Consider the following 20,387-nt stretch of genomic DNA (forward strand, 5'->3'; position numbering starts at 1 on the left):
TTTCAAGTAAAGGAAACATACCAAGACATTTAATACAATGATGGTGTCATCATAATTCTGCATAATTACAAAAGGAACTTACTTGGTACTTCAAATAATATTTATGATACTATTATGATCATGGAGGGCAAAATTACACATGGTACTACACATTAAAGACACTATATATACAAAAGTAAGTGGACACCACTTCAAATTAGTGGATTCGGTGTATAAAATCGGGCACGCAGCCATGCAATCTCCATAGACAAACATTGACAGTAGAATGGCCTTACTGAAGAGCTCCGTGACTTTCAACGTAGCACATAGGATGCCATATAACAGGGCAGATCTTTTTGGCCTACAGCATGACAATGCCCCCGTGCACAAAGCGAGTTCCATACAGAAATTGTTTGTTCGAGATCGGTATGGAAGAACTTTACAAGCCTGCACAGAAACCTGACCTCAACCCCATCTAACACCTTTAGGATGAATTGGAACGCCAACTGTGAGCCAGGCCTAATCGCCCAACATCAGTGCCCGACCTCACTAACGCTCTTGCGGCTGAATGGAAGCAAGTCCCTTCAGCAATGTTCCAACATCTAGTGGAAAGCCTTCCCAGAAGAGTGGAGGCTGTTAAACCATCAAAGGGGAGGACCAACTCCATATTAATGCCCATGATTTTGGAGTGAGATGTTTGACAAGCAGATGTCCACATACTTTTGGTCGTCAATTGTATGTCATCATGTCAAACTACACAATTGTGCCCAGTAATCTGTGTTTCCTAGCCTGATCCTAGATGTTTGTACTCTTTCCAACTCCAATTATTTGACATGACAATGAATGACAAAGAGGTGGCATGACAGCACAGCATAGGCTGGCACTCAGGTTACAGTAATTTCTGTTTGCTAAATAAAACTTAAAACCATGAAGAAGGCAGGATGTTGCTTTCAACATCAGAGACAAGCAGCCTTACATACATCCATGATATGAACCATACTGTAGTCACTCTATGATCTTCTCAATAAAATACAGTATATCACTTATTAAAATAGACAATCCTTTTCATCATAAGATATCAATAAAATAACAAATGTACCTTGAACCAGTATTACCATTTGCATAAGTGGATTCCATTGAACTTTTTTGCAAACGCCATTCACACAATTTACCCTATCTACCGTATGTGTATAGTATAGAAAGAAATCCACAGACAAAGGTTTAACTTAAAATATTCTGTACAATATGGTCAGTTTGTAAAGTGCAATGGCAAAGTAAAATCATAAAGGCTTGAAGTCATACTTTCTTAGTATAATAAATATATTCCATTGTTTGGAGTCCCTCGTCGTAGTGTATGTGCATGTTTGAGACAGACTACTTTGCAGTCGGACGGCGTAGAATCACTGATCTACAAATCACCACACTTATATGTGATCATGATTAGTGATTCTGCGCCTCGCCATGCTCAAACTGATCCCGTCAAATTAACTGATAGTCTGTACTGGTGAGGTGGTTTTCACTGTCCTTGCAGGTAGTGAAGGGTTTAGAGGGTTGATGAGGGGTACTGTACAGCTACGTGGTGATGGTGCTCCTGTCCCCTTCCAGCCAGTACTCTTCAGTCTGCATCTCAGTGAGGCGAGATACTGTCCTTTGGAAGGCAAAGATCTCCTCTGCTCCACTGAAGATAGACAACTCACTGGCTGCATCCTGACCCAGGAACAACACATGAGGGTGTAAATGCATTCAATAGAAAAACACCATTAGTGAGAGTGTTTGGTATTTTTTGGTGTTTTCTAAGAACAAAGCCGTTTTGGAGAGATGCTGAGAAGTCAACAAACAGAAGGTCATAGTGTACAAAACATTGGGAACATCTGCTCTTTCCATGACCAGGTGAAAGCTATGATCCCTTACTGATGTCACCTGTTAAATCCACTTCAAATCGGTGTAGATCAGGGGTCTCCAACCATTTCTAGAATGATACTTTAAAAAAAATAAAACATGTCGCAAGATACTTTTATAGCTTTCAAATAAGCACATTATTCTCTTCTCCTGTGTCTTTAGTGTACCAGAGAATGTAGTGCACTATGTACTGTCAATATACCTGGTAAAATAAATGGTTAATATACAACTAAGTGGGCCCTATAAAATCTGTGATTTCCCCCCCCCCAAAAAAAATTGTTTTATATTTTCCCAAATTATGTTCTCAGTTGAATTTTTTTTGTCTTTCACTTTTAAAATTACAATTGTTCATAGAGAAACAACAAAATAGGATGTTCTGAGTCCATGTCAATGCTTAAAATCATATCAGAAGACAGTTTTTTTCTTTGTTCTGGGAGACTGGAAGGAATTCCCCTTTAATTGCGCATCTGGCCCTTTAATTGTGCATCTAGTGAGTAAAGAATATGCCTTCTAAGGCGCCAGTCTAGTGATGATTCTGTATTGCTACTGCTCATTTAATGGGAAAGTTTGAAAATAACAAATAATAGATACAAATTATTTTTGTTAATGACAGTTTAAGGTGGAGTACTTGAAAATCGCATATACTTTCAGAATTGTTTGGCGAGCTACTCAAAGGTGGGCTGCGATCAACCTGTTAGGAGACCCTGGTGTAGATGAAGGGGAGAAGACAGGTTAAAGGACTTTTAAGCCTTGAGACAATTGAAACATGGATTGTGTATTTGTGCCATGTAGAGAGTGAATGGGCAAGACAAAAGATTTAAGTGCCTTTGAACGGGGTATGTTAGTAGGTGCCCGGCGCACCAGTTTGTGTGTGTCAAGAACTGCAACGCTGCTGGGTTTTTCACGCTCAACAGTTTCCTGTGTGTATCAAGAATGGTCCACCACCCAAAGGACCTCCAGCCAACTTGACAACTGTGGGAAGCATTGTAGTCAACATGGGCCAGCATCCTTGTCAAAGGCATGCCCCAACGAATTGAGGCTGTTCTGAGGTCAAAAATGGGGTGCAATTCAATATCCTAATGTTTCGTACACTCAGTATATTGTAGGTCATATACCTAAGAGATCAAGAAAATAATGTTGGGAGCATTTGGCTGCAATTCGTACCTTTTTTAGGTTGAGATCATCCATGAGTTCATGATGGTGGTGTTCGTGATCTCCGTCGTGTACAAAGATGTCATCCAGAGGGTGATCGGCTAGAATCACCACTCGTACCTGGGGGACCCAGGATGAAACATTTACTGACACTGGTTGTTCTTATCAAGCCTGGTCCTAAATCTGGGACCAGGCTAGTTTTTAGCAACTCAACAAAAAAAAAAGTGCATCCAACAATGCTAATCAAACAACCTCAGCGGTGCATATAAAAAGCACACTAATATCAAAGGATAGTCTCAAAAAACAATCACAATGTGTTACAATAATAGAAGATGTGAGATAAGAATTTATGGCACAAAGACAAAGTTTCCTTATAAGCCATACTATATTAAAATGATCCAGCCTCAAGCTTAGAAATAAAGCCCTCTTTTCACCCTCCCTGTATGATTATGCTTGTTGATTTGGTTTCTTATTAGGTGCAAATAAATGACATAAATTAAAACTAAGTGGTTTGTAATGTTACCTTGTGGTCATAGAAGGCATCTATAAGCGTGATCAAGCGTCTCGCTTGAGTCTTCTTGTTCATAGTGAGCAGGGGAATGTTCCTGATGAATACAGTATCAAACTGCCTGGAGATCTCCAAGTAGTCACTGGCACCCAATGGCTAGAACACAAAACACATAATGTATAAGTATGCCCCTTACAGTACAGGGAGTGCATACATACAGTGAGTTCCGAATGTATTGGGACAGTGATATGTTTTGTTGTTTTGGCTCTGTACTCCAGCACTTTGGACTTGAAATGATACAATGACTGAGGATAAAGTGTAGACTGTCAGCTTTAATTTGAGGGTATTTTCATCCCTATCGGGTGAACCGTTTAGAAACTACAGCACTTAAATTTACTCTCCCCATTTTATGGAACCAAAAGTATTGGGACAAATTCACTTACATGTATTAAAGTAGTCAAAAGTTTAATATTTGGTCCAATTTTCTTAGCACACAATGATTACATCAAGCTTGTGACTCTACAAACTTGTTGGATGCATTTGCTGTTTGTGTTTCAGACTATTTTGTGCTCAATAGAAATTAATGGTAAATAATGTATTGTGTCATTTGAGTCACTTTTACTGTAAATAAGAATATAATGTTTCTAAACACTTCTACATGAATGTGGATGCTACCATGATTACAGATAGTCCTGAATTAATTGTGAATAATGAGTGAGAAAGTTACAGATGCACAAATACCATATCCCCAAGACATGCTATCCTCTCACCATTACAATAACAGGGGAGATTAGCATGTTTTGGGGGGGTATGATATTTGTGCATCTGTAACTGTCTTGCTCATCATTATTCACGATTAATTAAGAACTATCCATAATCATGGTAGCATCCACATTAATGTAGAAGTGTTTAGAAACATATTATATTGTTATTTACAATAAAAGTGTCTCCAAAATGACAATACATTATTTACTATTAATTTATATTGGGCACAAAATAATCTGAAAAAAAAAAGTGCTGTAATTCTAAACGGTTGACCTGATATGGATAAAAAAATACCCTCAAATGAAAACTGACATTCTGCACTTTAACCTCATAGTAGTACAGAGCAAAAACAACAAATGTGTCACTGTCCCAATACTGTTGGAGCTCACTGTATTTAGTATGTCTATGTGATCCTTGTGGGAATTGAACCCACAACTCTCTTACCAACTAAGTAACACAGGATGTACAGTCAAACGTACAGTCTGCTGTGGTCACTTACTCTATCACACAGCTCCTCGAAGGTACAGTCTGCTATGGTCCCACAGGTTTTCATAAGACTGACCTCCCTGGCTAGCAGTTTCAGAGTCCTCGGCCGTGTTACTAGAGAAAGAAAAAGAAAATCTGGTTTAGCTAAATTACAAGTAATAAACTCAACACGATGAACACAATGAGGCTCAATATATTATTAAGTATACCATTAATACAGAATGTTATGTTCATATCATGCACCTATAATTATCCATCGCTCCATCGATCCCTCTTTATCTACACTCAATGACAACATGAGCATCTTACTGTCGTTCTGTTTGAAGGCCAGCTCGTCAAACATCTTGTCCAGTATTGCTTCAACACAAGGTTCACTTGAGCTGTGTCGAACAAGGGTAACATAGCAAAATATGATGAACCACATTATTTAAAACATGAAACTATACTGATCAAACACAAACTGGCTTGAAAGAAAGAGTTCCATATTAAAATAAATACTACCAAATATAACCTAGTAATTTGAGTATTGAAATGCCTAATGGCTGTATCCATGGTTTGCACCATGCAGTTCTTACAGGAAGTACAGTTTCCCAGCTGAGGGTCTGTTTCTTCTGCGGTAGTCTATCCCAGAGTCCAGACGAAGCTCTTGGCAATAGTTCTGCATGAAAGAGGCAGACTACCGTAAGACAAACCTTGCCTGTATGTTTTCAAATCAAATTACATTTTATTGGTCACATACACATATTTAGCAGATGTTATTGCGGGTGTAGGGAAATGCTTGTGTTCCTAGCTCCAACAGTGCAGTAGTATCTAACAATTCACAACAATACACACAAATCTAAAAGTAAAAGAATAGAATGAAGGAATATATAAATATTAGGATGAGCAATGTCAGAGTGGCATTGACTAAAATACATGTGTTATATACAAAAGAAATCAGAAATTATATTTCTTATTTACCTTCAACACAGCAATAAATGGCACAAAGTTGACCCTCTGTAGTCCGTTCTTGTACAAATCTAGAAGAGAGGAATAGGTCTGGTTAGATCAGTATAGATTGTCCTCTATAGATTGTGCTGAACGCAGCTCAACAAGGTATTTGTTTTGTGATGTAATATTCTACTTGCCCTCTGGGGGCCGGTTGGACGTGGCCACTACAACAACCCCATTCTTAAAGAGGTTTTCAAAGAGCTGTTTCAGAATCATGGCATCTGCAATGTCTGTCACCTGTGGAATGAATTTACAACCAATTCACTCATATTGTTCTATCCTGTTATATTTTCATGCTTCCAAACCTGGGAACCATGCATAGAATAGAATATAACTTTATTAGTCCAACTCTAAAACAGGTTTTGGCTAAAACAGGATTCCTCATTATCACATCCATACATTAGCTAATTCTATTCAGAAGATTTTGTACAATTATAACATGAAGGTATAACAGTAGTTACAAGTGATCAGTAAGAGGAATATCCCCCGAACTTCACCTGAAACTCATCAAAGCACAACAGACAGGCCTCTTCACTGATCTCCTCTGCTATTGGCGCAATCGGGTCATAGACCCTAGCCATCCTCCCAGCTTTCCTTTTCGGCAGGCTCTTTTTAAGGCGATGTATCCCTAAATACAATAAGTAAAAGAACAAAGATTGAGTTGACTCTGGACCTACTCATAGATCTGAATCTATTGCTCAACTCAATATTGACATTAAGCATGATCAACAAGTCATGTCAATCGTCATTTAGCGACACAACTTAACCTACTATTATGTACATCTAACATGAAGCCGTGGAAATGGACCCTCTTTTTCTTCTCTGTCTCCACGTGTGAGTAGAACATGTCCATAACCATCGTTTTCCCTGTGCCTATAAATAAAACAGAGAAAAACTGAATGATAATTCATTGTTTCAAATGTGCAATGTAGTCAAAAAGGGAAATATCATAAATGTAATGCTAAAGTGGCAGCACAAAGATGGATATTATACAGCTACTACTTACCAACATCTCCATAGATGTAGTACCCTTTTGGGGGCTTTGGTTTAGAGAAAAACTGTCAAATGAAATAGACAGTGTTCAATGTATTGTGAGTCTGTGTGAATATAGGGTTAACTATAGATTATAGTCTATACATTATTTAATGTGTTTTGACAGTGTTAAAAATCAAATAATGTATTATTGACATCAGCAAGAACATGCATAGAAATATGATTACCTTCGAGAAGAGGGACATAGGCTGGTTGTTGTAACCTCTTAGGGTTTTGTGCATTTTATCCAAGGTCTGAACCACGGCTTTTTGATGCGGGTCCTCTTGCAGCGACTCATCCCTGACCAGACTGTTGTAGTGCTCCAGTGGTCCGCTATACGCTGCGGCAGCATTGCTGTCTTCTGCAGCCGGCCGGGGGAGAGCATCCGTCGAGTAGCCTGAGCAGTAGAAAATATCACGGAATCGGAATTATCGTTACATCCTGAAGCTGTGGTAACTAGTAACATAGTTAGCTAGACCCACTGTGGCGGTTATTGGTTCACGTGCTAAGAGCAGAAACGTAACATTATTCATTTAGCGAGCAAACTGTCCAAAACCAAAAGGTTCAGTCAGCGATTCGATATTCCCTCGTCTCTAAAGGTAAGTTGTGTAAGCACCGTAACAATGTAAGTAGCTATCTAAAAATGTCACTATAATAATGGCTGATTGACGCATAGGTTGCTAGTTAATTAGCTATATAGTCTAACTAGACAGGTCAGGAATGGAATTATGTTTGACAGCTGACACTAGGGGTTTAGAGAAGCTAGCTATGCTAACTAACTGTCAGTACTCATCTTGAACAACATACAGCAGTCAATGTAGCTCTTGCCCCACCAAAATAATATTCTCACCTCGTCTGGAAATGTTAGTCACACCGTTACATATCGTTTTCGAGGAATAGTACTGATCTTTTAGTAGAAATCTAATGATGGGTGACACCAAGGGCGACATCTTTGACGACAACATGCACGTCGCCATTTTGGCTTCAATTCCAACTTTATTGAACAAGGCGGAAATGCACAAAACGATTCTGAAGTGCGTCAGGAGAGGGCAGTAGTAGAAGAGGAAGAGAGAGGCCCAACTCGGCGGAAAATATGTGTCCCTCCATTTTTTTTTCGTCCACGAAGCAAAGAGTTTGAGAGAGAGAGAAATCAATGAGTGTCGAATTTGGAAAACAACAAAAATGAATGTCTTATTTTGTCACATGAGGTTTATTTGATAGAATATAATCTTTGTAATGCTTAAATTGTTACGTGTGTACTGATATAAGCAGGACTCGTTATATCACGGCAACTTTGAGAAAAAACACTAACTTTCAGATGTTTCCAGATGGATATTCATGGTATGAGGCCAGTAGCATAGCATCCAGTGATGTGTATTCACGGTTGCCAAGATAAGCCAGGCTTCCCAACATTTTTTACCAATTAATATATATTTTTTTACAATTTCTTTCGTCTCTCAATGTTTCATAATTTGCAAGAGGCTGAATGCATTTGGAGCCAGATAGCTGCAAAAAGGTTGAACGTATGTATTGTTAGTATCGTAAGAAAATCCATACCTAAATTGTTAAGATCGTCAAAAAAGCAATGTGTGAAACATGAAACGTAGCCATTAAATTAGATCTGTAAATGTACAAACCCAATGTTACGACTATGAATTAACATTTACACATTCAATTCTTACTTTACGTCTCCCTTTACTCGGTTACAAATCTTTTTTATACTTACAAACTTTTATGAATGTGGCATCTGCAAAGGACATGAGCTGAAGTTAGCTAGTCAATCAAGCAACTGTAGCCCAGGCTTTGCAGCAGCCAAAATAAAAGTCTCAGCTTGTTTTAGAATGACATTCGCTAACAACATTTTTCAATTTCCACAAAAAATGACATACCCAAATATAACTGCCTGTAGCTCAGGACCTGAAGCAAGGATATCAAATTATTGATGCTATTTGAAAGGAAACACTTTGAAGTTTGTGGAAATGTGAAATAAATGTAGGAGAATATAACACATTAGATCTGGTAAAAGATAATACAAACAAAAAAAACATTGTTTTTTTTTTCATAATTTTTTTTGTTCCATCATCTTTGAAATGCAAGAGAAAGGCCATACTTTCAGTGAAGAATTACATTACTGCACAATATTTTGTATCAAGTCTGCCAGGAGTTTGCCCAAATGTGCCGAATTGGTCAATTGATACATTCTCAAGTACATAACTATAGATAACATACAAAAATGCTATGGTATTAAAAAATAAACGTTTACACACTCCCAGGAATGTCATATATGATGGATCATTAGCTTATACACTAACTTTCACACATCTAGATGGCCGGGTGGGTGTGGAGCCAGAGACAGCAGTGGGGTCAAACTGTAGAACCCAGTTCCTACATTTGAACATCAAAATTGATTTTATCAAACAAAACTATGCTACATTTTATCTCTGGGACCCTTAGGATGACAAATCAAAGCAAGATTACTGAATGTAAGTACATTATTTACCGTCAGAGGTGAATCTATCAAACCAGTTGCTGTGATCATTTTTGTTGTTGTTGTGTACTCTCCTCAAACAATAGCATGGTATTTTTTTTACTGTAATAGCTACTGTTAATTGAACATATTACACATGTCTATGTCCCGGGAAGATGGCTGTTGTATACAACGTCATTCTAGTCACATTAGCGCACGTTAGCAACAACCGTCCAGGTTTAGGGACACCCATCCCGCAGAGGTTAAATGGAAGAAGTTTGGAACCACCAAGCCTCTTCGTAGAGCTGTCCGCCCGGCCAAACTGAGCAATCGTGGTAGAAGGGCCTCGGTCAGGGAGGTGACCAAGAACCCGATGGTCACTCTGACAGAGCTCCAGAGTTCCTCTGTGGAGATGGGAGAAACTTCCAGAAGGACAACCATCTCTGCAGCACTCCACCAATCAGGCCTTTATGGTAGAATGGCCAGACGGAAGCCACTCCTCAGTAAAAGGCACATGACAGCCCGCTTGGAGTTTGCCAAAAGGCCCCTAAGGACTCTCAGACCATGATAAACAAGATACTCTGGTCTGATGAAACCAAGACTGAACTCTTTAGCCTGAATGCCAAGCGTCACGTCTGGAGGAAACCTGGTACCATCCCTACGGTGAAGCATGGTGGTAGCAGCATCATGCTGTGGGGATGTTTTTAAGCGGTAGGGACTGGGAGACTAGTCAGGATCGAGGGAAACATGAACGGAGCAAAGTACAGAGAGATCCTTGATGAAAAACTGCTCAAGAATGCTCAGGACCTCAGACTGGGGCCAAGTTTCAACTTCCAACCCTAAGCACACAGCCAAGACAACACAGAAGTGGCTTCGGGATAAGTCTCTGAATGTCCTCGAGTGACCCAGTCAGAGACCAGACTTGAACCTGATGGCTCCAAAGAACATGGCTGACATTTTACATTCTCCCAACCAATTGTGCTATTTTGTTATTTTTTTTGCGTTTTGTGTAACTTATTTTTTTTACTTATTGTGTGCATAATGTTGCTGCTACCATCTCTTATGACTGAAAATAACTTCTGGACATGAGAACAGCGATTACTCACTACGGACTGGAAGAAACTTTTTCCTTTAATGAGTCTGACGAGAAGGATATCCTGCTTTCACTGGAACAGGCCCAGATCCACATCTTTTGTGTGAAGAAAAGACACAGGAAAAGGGGCCGCAGATCGGGCAGCCTTCTGAGAATCCGTAGGCGAGCGAGTAAACTCCCATTGCCATCCGTTCTTTTTGCTAACGTGCAATCATTGGAAAATAAAATTGATGACCTACAATTTAAGATTATCCTACCAATGGGACATCAAAAACTCCAACATCTTATGTTTCACAGAGACGTGGCTGAACGACGATACGGACAATATAGAGCTAGCGGGATTTTCCATGCACCGGCAGAACAGAGACGCTACCTCTGGTAAGACGTAGGGTGGGGGTGTGTGTCTATTTGTCAATAACAGCTGGTGCGCTATGTCTAATATTAAAGAAGTCTCGAGGTATTGCTCGCCTGAGGTAGAGTACCTTTTGATAAGCTGTAGACCACACTATCTACCAAGAGAGTTCTCATCTATATTATTCGCAGCCGTCTTTTTACCACCACAGAACGAAGCTGGCACTAAGACCGCTCTCAACCAACTCTATAAGGCCATAAGCAAAGAAGAAAATGCTCACCCATAAGCGGCGCTCCTAGTGGCTGGGGACTTTAATGCAGGCAAACTTAAATCAGTTTTACCAAATTTTTACCAGCATGTCACATATGCAGCCAGAGAGAAAAAAATCCTTGACTACCTTCACTCCACACACAGAGATGCATACAAAGCTCTTCCCCAACCTCCATTTGGCAAATCTGACCATAATTCTATCCTCCTGATTCCTGCTTACAAGCAAAAACTAAAGCAGGAAGTACCAGTGACTCGCTCAATACGGAAGTGGTCAGATGACACGGATGCTACACTACAGGATTGTTTTGCTAGCACAGGCAGGAATATGTTCCTGGATTCATCCAATGGCATTGAGGAGTACACCACCTCAGTCATCGGCTTCATCAGTAAGTGCATCGACGACATCGTCCCCACAGTGACTGTACGTACATATCCCAACCAGAAGCCATGGATTACAGGTAGAGGTCTGCCGATTAATTAGGGCCGATTTCAACTTTTCATAACTATTGGTAATCGGCATTTTTGGACGCCGATTATGGCCGATTACATTGCAATCCACGAGGGGACTGCGTGGCAGGCCGACCACCTGTTACACGAGTGCAGCAAGGAGCCAATGTAAGTTGCTAGCTAGCATTAAACTTATCTTATAAAAACAATCTTAACATAATCACTAGTTAATGGTTGATGATATTACTAGTTTAACTAGTTTGTCCTGCGTTGCATATAATCAATGCAGTGTCTGTTCATTTATCAGCAAATCACAGCCTACTTCGCCAAACGGGGGATAATTTAAGAAAAGCGCATTCGCGTCAGGGTATATGTAGCAGTTTAGGCCGCCTGGCTCATTGCGAACTGTGTGAAGACCATTTCTTCCTAACAAAGACCGTAATTCATTTGCCAGAATTTTACATAATTATGATATAACATTGAAGGTTGTGCAATGTAACAGCAATATTTAGACTTAAGGTTGCCACCCGTTCAATAAGATACAGAACGGTTCCGTATTTCACTGAAAGAATAAACGTTTTGTTTTCGAAATGATAGTTTACGGATTTGACCAGCTTTTTTACATGGCACATATTGCACTTTTACTTTCTTCTCCATCACTGTTTTTGCATTATTTAAACCAAATTGAACATGTTTCATTATTTATTTGAGACTAAATGTATTTTATTTATGTGTTATATTAAGTTAAAATAAAAGTGTTCATTCAGTATTGTTATAGTTGTCATTATTACAAATATATAAAAATCGTTCAATAAATCGGTATCGGCTTTTTTTGGCCCTCCAATAATTGGTATTGGTATCGGTGTTGAAAAATCATAATCGGTCGACCTCTAATTACAGGCAACATCCGCATCGAGCTAAAGGCTAGAGCTGCCGCTTTCAAAGAGCGGGAGACTAATCCGGACGCTTATAAGAAATCCCGCTATGCCCTCAGACCGACCATCAAACAAGCAAAGCGTCAATACAGGATTAAGATTGAATCCTATGACGTTCGTCGGATGTGGCAGGGCCTGAAAACTCTTACGAATTACAAAGGGAAACCCAGACGCGAGCTGCCCAGTGACGCGAGCCTACCAGACGAGCTAAATGCCTTTTATGCTCGCTTCAAGGCAAGCAACACTGAAGCATGCACGAGAGCACCAGCTGTTCTGGATGACTGCCGATGTGAACAAAACCTTTAAACAGGTCAACATTTACAAAGCCGCTGGGCCAGACGGATTACCAGGACGTGTACTCAAAGCATGCGCGGACCAACTGTCAAGTGTCTTCACTGACATTTTCAACCTCTCCCTGAACGAGTCTGTAATACCTACATGTTTCAAGCAGACCATCATAGTCCCTGTGCCCAAGAAGTGAAGGTAACCTGCCTAAATGATTACCGCCCCGTGGCACTCCTGTCGGTAGCCATGAAGTGCATTGAAAGGCTGGTCATGGCTCAAATAAACAGCATCCTCCCGGACACTCCAATTCGTATACCCCCCCCCAACAGATCCACAGATGACGCAATCTCAATTGCACTCCAAACTGCCCTTTCTCCCCTGGACAAAAGGAACACCTATGTGAGAATGCTGTTCATTGACTACAGCTCAGCATTCAACACCATAGTGCCCTTCGAAGCTCATCACTAAGCTGAGGACTATGGGACTAAACACCTCCCTCTGCAACTGGATCCTGGACGTCCTGACGGGCAGCCCCCAGGTGGTAAGAGTAGGCAACAACACGTCTGCCACGCTGATCCTTAACACGGGGGCCCCTCAGGGGTGTGTACTTAGTCTCCTCCTGTGTTCCCTATTCACCCATGACTGCGTGGCCAAACACGACTCCAACACCATCTTTAAGTTTGCTGACAACACAACAGTGGTAGGCCTGATCACCAACAACGATGGGATGGCCTATAGGGAGGAGGTCAGAGAACTGGCAGTGTGGTGCCAGGACAACAACCTCTCCCACAATGTGAGCAAGACAATAGGAGCTGATCGTGGACCATAGGAAAAGGCGGGCCGAACAGGCCCCCATTAACATCGACGGGGCTGTAGTGGAGCGGGTCGAGAGTTTCAAGTTCCTTGGTGTCCACATCACCAACGAACTATCATGGTCCAAACATACCAAGACAGTTGTGAAGAGGGCACGACAAAACCTTTTACCCCTCAGGAGACTGAAAAGATTTGGCATGGGTCCCCAGATCCTCAAAAGGTTCTACAGCTGCATCATCGAGAGCATCCTGACCGGTTGCATCACTGCCTGGTATGGCAACTGCTTGGCATCTGACCGTAAGGCGCTACAAAGGGTAGTGCGAATGGCCCAGTACTGCCAAGCTTCCTGCCATCCAGGACCTATACAATAGGCGGTGTCAGAGGAAAGCTCATAAAATTGTCAGAGACTCCAGTCACCCAAGTTACAGACTGTTTTCTCTGCTACTGAACGGCAAGTGGTGCGCCAAGTCTAGGACCAAAAGGCTCCTCAACAGCTTCTACCCCCAAGCCATAAGGCTGCTGAACAATTCATAAAACCGCCACTGGACAATTTGCATTGACCCCCCCCCCCTCCCTTTTTGTACACTGCTGCTACTTGCTTTTTATTATCTATGCATAGTCACTTCACCCTCACCTACATGTACAAATTACCTCAACTAGTCTGTACCCCTGCACACTGACTCGGTACCAGTGCCCCCTGTATATAGCCTTGTTATTCTTATTGTGTTACTTTTTATTATTACTTTTTCTTTTAGTCAACTTGGTAAATATTTTCTTAACTCTTCTTGAATTGCACTGTTGGTTAAGGACTTGTAAGTAAGCATTTCACGGTAAAGTCTACACTTGTATTTGGCGCATCTGACAAATAAAGTTTGATTTGATTTGATTGAACATCTCTGAAGAGACCTGAAAATAGCTGTGCAGCAATGCTACCCATCCAACCTGACAGAGCTTGAGAGGATCTGCAGAGAAGAATGGGAGTTACTCCCCAAATACAGGTGTGCCAAGCTTGTAGTGTCATACCCTAGAAGACTAGAGGCTGTAATCGCTGCCAAAGGTGCTTCAACAAAGTACTGAGTAAAGTGTCTTAATACTTATATAAACGTGATATTTACATTTTTTTATTATAAATTTGCAAAAATGTCTAAACCCGTTTTTGATTTGTCATTTTGGGGTATTGTGTATAGATTGAAGAGGGAAAAAAACATGTTAATCTGTTTTAGAATATGGCTGTAACGTAACCAAATTTTGAAAAGTCAAGGGGTCTGAATGCTTTCCAAATGCACTGTATTTGTCATGTAGTGACTACATGTCTTTCATGTACGTATGACAAATAAACAATCAAATCAAATCAAATTTATTTATATAGCCCTTCGTACATCAGCTGATATCTCAAAGTGCTGTACAGAAACCCAGCCTAAAACCCCAAACAGCAAGCAAAGCATGTGAAAGAAGCACGGTGGCTAGGAAAAACTCCCTAGAAAGGAGGGGTGGCCAGTCCTCTTCTGTCTGTGCAGGGTGGATATTATAACAGAACATGGTCAAGATGTTAAAATGTTCATAAATGACCAGCATGGTCAAATAATAATAATCATAGTAGTTGTCGAGGGTGCAACAAGCACGTCCGGTGAACAGGTCAGGGTTCCATAGCCGCAGGCAGAACAGTTGAAACTGGAGCAGCAGCACGGCGAGGTGGACTGGGGACAGCAAGGAGTCATCATACCAGGTAGTCCTGAGGCATGGTCCTAGGGCTCAGGTCCTCCGAGAGAAAGACAGAAAGAGAGAATTAGAGAGAGCATATTTAAATTCACACAGGACACCGGATAAGACAAGAGAAATACTCCAGATGTAACAGACTGACCCTAGCCCCCCGACGCATAAACTACTGCAGCATAAATACTGGAGGCTGAGACAGGAGGGATCAGAAGACACTGTGGCCCCATCCGATGATACCCCCGGACAGGGCCAAACAGGCAGGATATAACCCCACCCACTTTGCCAAAGCACAGCCCCCACACCACTAGAGGGATGTCTCCAACCACCAACTTACCGTCCTAAGACAAGGCCGAGTATAGCCCACAACGATCTCCGCCATGGCACAACACAAGGGGGGGCGCCAACCCAGACAGGAAGACCACGTCAGTGACTCAACCCACTCAAGTGACGCACCCCTCCCTGGAAGAACACCAGTAAGCCAGTGACTCAGCCCCTGTAAAAGGGTTAGAGGCAGAGAATCCCAGTGGAAAGAGGGGAACCGGCAAGGCAGAGACAGCAAGGGCGGTTCGTTGCTCCAGCCTTTCCGTTCACCTTCACACTCCTGGGCCAGACTATACTTAATCATAGGACCTACTGAAGAGATAAGTCTTCAGTAAAGACTTAAAGGTTGAGACTGAGTCTGCGTCTCTCACATTGGTAGGCAGACCATTCCATAAAAATGGAGCTCTATAGGAGAAAGCCCTACCTCCAGCCGTTTGCTTAGAAATTCTAGGGACAATTAGGAGGCCTGCGTCTTGTGACCGTAGCGTACGTGTAGGTATGTACGGCAGGACCAAATCGGAAAGATAGGTAGGAGCAAGCCCATGTAATGCTTTGTAGGTTAACAGTAAAACCTTGAAATCAGCCCTTGCCTTAACAGGAAGCCAGTGTAGGGAGGCTAGCACTGGAGTAATATGTTCAAATTTTTGGGTTCTAGTCAGGATTCTAGCAGCCGTATTTAGCACTAACTGAAGTTTGTTTAGTGCTTTATCCGGGTAACCGGAAAGTAGAGCATTGCAGTAGTCCAGCCTAGAAGTAACAAAAGCATGGATTAATTTTTCTGCGTCATTTTTGGACAGAAAGTTTCTGATTTTTGCAATGTTACGTAAATGGAAAAAATCTGTCCTTGAAACAGTCTTGATATGTTCTTCAAAAGAGAGATCAGGGTCCAGAGTAACGCCGAGGTCCTTCACAGTTTTATTTGAGACGACTGTACAACCATCCAGATTAATTGTCAGATTCAACAGAAGATCTCTTTGTTTCTTGGGACCTAGAACAAGCATCTCTGTTTTGTCCGAGTTTAAAAGTAGAAAGTTTGCAGCCATCCACTTCTTTATGTCTGAAACACAGGCTTCTAGCGAGGGAAATTTTGGGGCTTCACCATGTTTCATTGAAATGTACAGCTGTGTGTCGTCCGCATAGCAGTGAAATTTAACATTATGTTTTCGAATGACATCCCCAAGAGGTAAAATATATAGTGAAAACAATAGTGGTCCTAAAACGGAACCTTGAGGAACACCGAAATTTACAATTGATTTGTCAGAGGACAAACCATTCACAGAGACAAACTGATATCTTTCCGACAGATAAGATCTAAACCAGGCCAGAACTTGTCCATGTAGACCAATTTGGATTTCCAATCTCTCCAAAAGAATGTGGTGATCGATGGTATCAAAAGCGGCACTAAGATCTAGGAGCACGAGGACAGATGCAGAGCCTCGGTCTGACGTCATTAAAAGGTCATTTACCACCTTCACAAGTGCAGTCTCAGTGCTATGATGGGGTCTAAAACCAGACTGAAGCGTTTCGTATACATTGTTTGTCTTCAGGAAGGCAGTGAGTTGCTGTGCAACAGCTTTTTCTAAAATTTTTGAGAGGAATGGAAGATTCGATATAGGCCGATAGTTTTTTATAATTTCTGGATCAAGATTCGGCTTTTTCAAGAGAGGCTTTATTACTGCCACTTTTAGTGAGCTTGGTACACATCCGGTGGATAGAGAGCCGTTTATTATGTTCAACATAGGAGGGCCAAGCACAGGAAGCAGCTCTTTCAGTAGTTTAGTTGGAATAGGGTCCAGTATGCAGCTTGAGGGTTTGGAGGCCATGATTATTTTCATCATTGTGTCGAGATATAGTACTAAAACACTTTAGTATCTCCCTTGATCCTAGGTCCTGGCAGAGTTGTGTAGACTCAGGACAATGGAGCTGTAATTTACTTTCTAATGATCATGATCTTTTCCTCAAAGAAGTTCATAAATTTATTACTGCTGAAGTGAAAGCCATCCTCCATTTGCGAAGGCTGCTTTTTAGTTAGCTTTGCGACAGTATCAAAAATAAATTTCGGATTGTTCTTATTTTCCTCAATTAAGTTGGAAAAATAGGATGATCGAGCAGCAGTGAGGGCTCTTCGATACTGCACGGTACTGTCTTTCCAAGCTAGTCGGAAGACTTCCAGTTTGGTGTGGCGCCATTTCCGTTCAAATTTTCTGGAAGCTTGCTTCAGAGCTCGTGTATTTTCTGTATACCAGGGAGCTAGTTTCTTATGACAGATGTTTTTAGTTTTTAGGGGTGCAACTGCATCTAGGGTATTGCGCAAGGTTAAATTGAGTTCCTCGGTTAGGTGGTTAACTGATTTTTGTCCTCTGACGTCCTTGGGTAGGCAGAGGCAGTCTGGACTTGACGAGAGCATTCCAACGGCCAGAACTGGGTCGTTCCACAAAATGAGTGCCCTTTGATATGTTAAGTAGACATTTTTACAAATTTTTAATATGAAATGAACTGCCCTTTGGTATAGTCAACATGGAGAATTCAATAAATCTAATTGTCAATATGAATGAAGACTTGCTAAAGTGCATTTTTAGTAATTTATGAAGGTTAATATTTATTTTATGTGACTAGTGATTAATTTACGTCTGTCTATAATTTCAAGGTCAACCCTGTTACGTGAACTGAACTCATGTTTTAATATGGTACATTTCTAGAAACATTGAACATCTAATAGTCAAATCATAGTGTAAAAGTAGGTGAGCTGGTTCTACTTTGGCCATTTTCTGGTGTTTTGTGGTGAAAATGAGCGTAACACATCAACCCTGTTACCTACCCATAGATAGACAGGCTAGAATTATTTTAACAATTTCATTTGTTTTTGTGAATCTTGCATTCAATTGCCCCTCCTTGTTGCACACCACAAGCTTCCATTCCCTGTGTCACAAGGGGATTCATGGCTGATTTAACTAGTAATTACCAGTTGGAGGGCCGTCCAAATGGATTTTTCCCATATGTGGTAATATCCCACTTGGTTACAAACAAACGTAACACCACTAACCATCCACTGTAGAGCCGTATAATATCACTCATTGGAAGTACAAGACCTAGACCTACACTTTGAACTACACTTTGACATACTGTGGAGTACGATGTATAGTTTTTGATTAAATCGATAAAAGATAATACAAATAGATTTTTTTTCATTTTTTAATTCAGCTGGAGAGACACTTACTATAGTAAAAAAAAAATAATAATCTTAAGATGGGAAAATATTACCACATGCCAAGAGTGTGCAAAGCTGTCACCAAGGCAAAGGGTGGCTATTTGAAGAATCTCAAATATAAAATATATTTAGACTTTTTTTTGGTTACTACATGATTCCATATGTGTTATTTCATAGTTTTGATGTCTTCACTATTATTCTACAATGTAGAAAATAGTAAAAATTAAGGAAATCCCTTGAATGAGTAGGCGTGTCCAAACTTTGGACCGGTAGTATATGCACACACTCAATACTTTCTAATTCATTTCCTATTGTAGTTAGCAGTTGATTTGAGGATGTCTTCTGTACTCATTATTCATCCTCCCAGTTTTGAGGGAGCCTGACTCAAGCGGCAAAACATGGGAGACACAGCCACCATGGTGTTACAGGCTTGTTGCCATGACAACAGCAGACCGTTTCTGGCAGATACACACACACACACACACACACACACACCATTACAGTGGAATCTGCCTTGCTTGGAGATTCCACTCTGCGTTGCGGTTCAAGAGATTTCGAAGCAGGCAAATACACTCAAAGACACAGACAGGACAGAGGGGGATTCAGTAGGAGATCAACTGAAAAGGGATATACTCTCCACTCCTCATTCTTTCTGATGGTGTGTGCATATTGGCTATGTCTTCTCTTCCTATTTTTCATTGTCTTTGTCTGCATGAAGGAAGGATGAAGCATGCTGCATGCTACTGCTATATTCTGACCACTATAATAATTTAGCGGTGCCTGTGTGCATAGCCTTCTGTGTTGTATATATGGGACATGTATGTATTTTCTTTTTTCATCAGTAGGCTGGCACTTGAGGCTGCTGCTTTTTTAAGATTAGGGTGAGCACTGTCATCGTAATGGTAATTCATAGCTGTGTAGACATGGTGAAATCAATTCCTCCCTCCCTCCCTCCCTCCCTCCCTCCCTCCCTCCCTCCCTCCCTCCCTCCCTCTGCCACTGCTGAATGCATTAGTGTAATGAGATGTCTGCAGCCAGCCTGTGTGCCGTGCAGCAGTAGCAGCAGCAGAGACGAAAGGAGCAGAGAGAAACACGTACAGTACAGCAGCTAGAGGCAAAATGGCTTTCACAGCCTGCTGAGGGAGTGTGCTGTGCTTAGAACCTTCTCCTGCTAATCTGGACTCTAACAGGGATCTAAGAAGGGAAGAGCTTGCTTCTCAAGCGTTCTAGATCAGAGGAGATCAGGTAACGGAAGCGCTGGTAGACAAGCAGCCAGAATGTTGGGGCTCACAATGAGGATAGGATGGACTGGATGGTAGATCTATTCCATCAGGAGGAGCTTGCTTTATGCATGGTTGCCGTTTGTGTTGTCTGTTTTTTAGTGTTCAACTCAATTTTCTGTAGCTGGCTGCATTAGTGCCCTGCAGCAGAATGTCTTGCAGGCTCTTCTGTTTACTGTTGTTGTGGTTAATGTTATGTGACAGCATCTTTTTCCACATCAGCCTCAGTAGCTGGAATATGGAGGCACAATTTAAATACATTCTTATGTAGCATGTGTATGTTTGTTATATGTGAAGAGATGATCCATTCTATGAAAGAACAATGTTGATGTATGACGTGTGCACTAACTGGTTTAGATTACAAGCCATGCAGTCTTAAATTATTATTA

General features: G+C 41.1%; 2 protein-coding genes across 5 annotated transcripts in view; one reads left to right on the forward strand and one right to left on the reverse strand.

The window, feature by feature from the left end:
- afg1la (AFG1 like ATPase a) lies at positions 1-7,819 on the reverse strand. The gene is made up of 13 exons (XM_082974837.1): positions 7,662-7,819; positions 7,000-7,208; positions 6,786-6,837; positions 6,551-6,652; positions 6,277-6,407; positions 5,917-6,016; positions 5,750-5,808; positions 5,365-5,447; positions 5,099-5,169; positions 4,803-4,903; positions 3,554-3,694; positions 3,043-3,150; positions 1-1,686 (listed from the first exon to the last, which is right to left on the reverse strand). The coding sequence occupies exons 1-13, from the start codon at positions 7,786-7,788 to the stop codon at positions 1,552-1,554; spliced, it is 1,419 nt and encodes a 472-aa protein (XP_082830963.1). The 5' UTR covers positions 7,789-7,819; the 3' UTR covers positions 1-1,551.
- The window catches only part of LOC106603366 (Scm polycomb group protein like 4), a 20,951-nt gene continuing 7,727 nt past the window's right edge, over positions 7,164-20,387 (forward strand). The window contains exons 1-2 of one of the 4 annotated variants that reach the window (XM_082974844.1): positions 7,164-7,410; positions 10,669-10,749. In XM_082974844.1, the coding sequence (XP_082830970.1) occupies positions 10,719-10,749 (31 nt within the window). In that variant the 5' untranslated portion in view covers positions 7,164-7,410; positions 10,669-10,718. Of the gene's footprint in view, positions 7,411-10,668; positions 10,750-19,194; positions 19,377-19,759; positions 19,964-20,387 lie in introns of those variants that run through there. The other 3 variants (XM_014196945.3, XM_014196964.3, XM_014196955.3) reach the window with 3 other exon arrangements.

The sequence above is a fragment of the Salmo salar genome, chromosome 01 (assembly GCF_965601325.2).
Source record: "Salmo salar chromosome 01, fSalSal1, whole genome shotgun sequence".
In the NCBI taxonomy this organism is placed as follows: domain Eukaryota; kingdom Metazoa; phylum Chordata; class Actinopteri; order Salmoniformes; family Salmonidae; genus Salmo; species Salmo salar.